The 2,360-nt window shown below is 50.3% G+C and overlaps 1 protein-coding gene across 1 annotated transcript; it reads right to left on the bottom strand.

Annotated features, from left to right (window-relative positions):
- Window positions 1-291: 291 nt before the first annotated feature.
- On the bottom strand, window positions 292-1,317 carry LOC119429831 (histone deacetylase 6; the record flags this gene model as incomplete). The annotated part of the gene is given in 5 exon segments (XM_037697370.1): window positions 292-514; window positions 619-747; window positions 828-972; window positions 1,046-1,113; window positions 1,211-1,317. Coding segments are annotated over 5 exon segments (672 nt in total), but the record flags the coding sequence as incomplete, so codon positions are not given.
- Window positions 1,318-2,360: the final 1,043 nt, after the last annotated feature.

The following is a 2,360-nucleotide window of genomic DNA, read 5'->3' as shown; positions in this document are numbered from 1 at the left end:
GTGCTGCGTGGGTTTTCTCTGGGTACTCCGGTTTCCTCCCACAGACCAAAAAACATGCATGTTAGGCTGATTGGTAACTCTGAATTGTCCCTAGGTGAGAGAGAGAATGGTTGTTTGTCTCGTTTGTCTCCATGTGTCCCTGTGATGGACTGGACACCTGTCCAGGGTGTCCCCTGCCTCTCGCACAGACATTGCTAGACATGGGCACCGGCGACCCCCGTGACCCCAAATGGAAGAAGTGGGTAAAAGATGATGGATGATATTGTGGTTAATGCTAATGTTATGATCTTTTCAGGAGTGACACAGTTGAGCCATGAAAAGCACACGTGATATTTTTCCACTTACCTGTCCATCCAGGATGCAGTCCACAGCATTAAAGCAGCTTCCTGCAGCCAGCTGGGCACATTGGAAGCTCTGTTTGTTGAGGAAGACGGAGGTGAACTCGTGTCCCAGTCTGTAAAGGTCTCGAGGCTTCATCATGGCTGTCGCCTTCATCTGCCCAATGTACTGCATGCTGAAGCACACACAATCAGAAGATCTCTGTGAGGACGTCATGTCAAGTGATTCTCACTCACACGCGCACGCACGCACGCACGCACACACAGAGCACCTCCTCACCTGTGACACATGGCCAGTTCCTCCTCTGTGGCTAGGCGAGCTGGTATCTGCTGGCATCGATGGACCAGCCCCAGCTGCTGATGTTTGGAGAAAATCTTAAAGATTCTCTGCGGCTGTTCGGGGTGATGTCTGCCACATGATCACATGACTGGGTTTGTATCTTCATGTTTCCATCGGAGCATGTTACTGTAAGGAAGCAGGTAACTCACCTGTCCCACAGATTCATGTGCTCCATCATCCTCTCGTCATAGACCAGGCCAGTTGTCATGGAAACAGATGGGGTGGGGGAAGCAGTTATGGTGCTCTTCTCACCGGATGATGCTCTGATAACATCACCGTCAGCCGATGGATCACCTCAAAGCAGAAAACACCTTAACTCTCAGTTGATGTGTGCACATGTGTGCGTGCGTGCATTCATGTGCTCTACCTAAGACCTGCAGTGATGCCCAGTATGGACACTGAGCTGAGATGGTCTGAGAGATGGACTGCAGAGCACTGAGAGACACAGATCCAGAGTCAGAACCGGACTCAAACTAGGTCACACAACGCCAGCCATGTCATCGTCCAACAAGATGTCTGTTCTCTGTCTTACCTGTCAGAGGGAGCAGTGGGCAGAGTCAGGGGAGGACAGGCTCCACCCAGAAGAGCTCTGACACAGGCTGCAACCCCCTCTGCTGTCGCCTGAAGGTTATAACCCCCCTGTAACATAAAAGACCACAACTCACACAAGGTTAAAAGAAGTTTCATGTGTCTGACTCGAGTTTCAAGTGTCTGTCGTGTGTTTAACGTGTTTCACATGCGTTTCATGAACATGACGTGTCTGACGTGTGTTTCACGGATTTCGTGGATTACAAGGGAAACGCCGGACTCAGTCTTCCAGCTGGATGACAGACTTTTTTTTCGAGCGGACCGCTGCAGCGAGCTAACGGGGAAATCACGGGGAGGCAGAGTGTGCATTTACGTGAGTAAAAGTTGGGGCACGAACTGTACTGTTGTAAATAGCTCATGCTCGAAGGCTTTGGAGCAAATAACAGTGAAATGTCGGCCACATTATCTACCCCGAGAGTTCACGGTGACTTTCATCACTGTCGTCTACATTCCTCCGGACGCTAATGCTAATGAATCACTGCAGGAGCTTCATGATATCATCAGCTCGCTGCAGAGCAAACACCCCGAGGCTCTTTACGTTGTAGCCGGAGACTTTAACCTGGCTCCTGCTTACATGCCCCCGCTGAGACGCTCCAGACCGGTACAAAAGAAAGTTAAATGCTGGATCCAGGACAGTGGCCCCATACTGAGAGATTGTTTTGACCGAACAGATTGGCAGGTTTTCAGAGAAGCTGCTGAAAATGGAGGATCGCTTGATCTTGACCAATACACATCCTCAGTTCTGGGTTACATTAGTACATGTACTGACACCGTCTCCACTATCAGAAATGTTAAAAGCTACCCAAACAGAAAACCTTGGCTGAATGCAGAGGTGCGTACCCTGCTGGAAGTAAGGAGTACCTTCAGGAGGATTAATCCGCACAAGGCAACTGGCACAGACAACATCCCTGGAAAAGTGTTGAAGGAATGTGCTGATCAGCTCTGTGAGGTGCTGGCAGACATCTTTAACACCTCACTTACCCTGGAGACAGTTCCCACTTGCCTGAAGACTGCCACCATCATCCCAGTCCCAAAAAGCTCGACAGTGACTGGTCTGAATGACTATCGGCCAGTGGCCCTCACCCCGATAGTCG

The sequence above is a fragment of the Nematolebias whitei genome, unplaced genomic scaffold, assembly GCF_014905685.2.
Source record: "Nematolebias whitei isolate Nwh7 unplaced genomic scaffold, NemWhi1 Nwh_scaf_8432, whole genome shotgun sequence".
Classification (NCBI taxonomy): Eukaryota; Metazoa; Chordata; class Actinopteri; order Cyprinodontiformes; family Rivulidae; genus Nematolebias; species Nematolebias whitei.
This window is presented reverse-complemented; position numbering and strand designations above follow the sequence as displayed.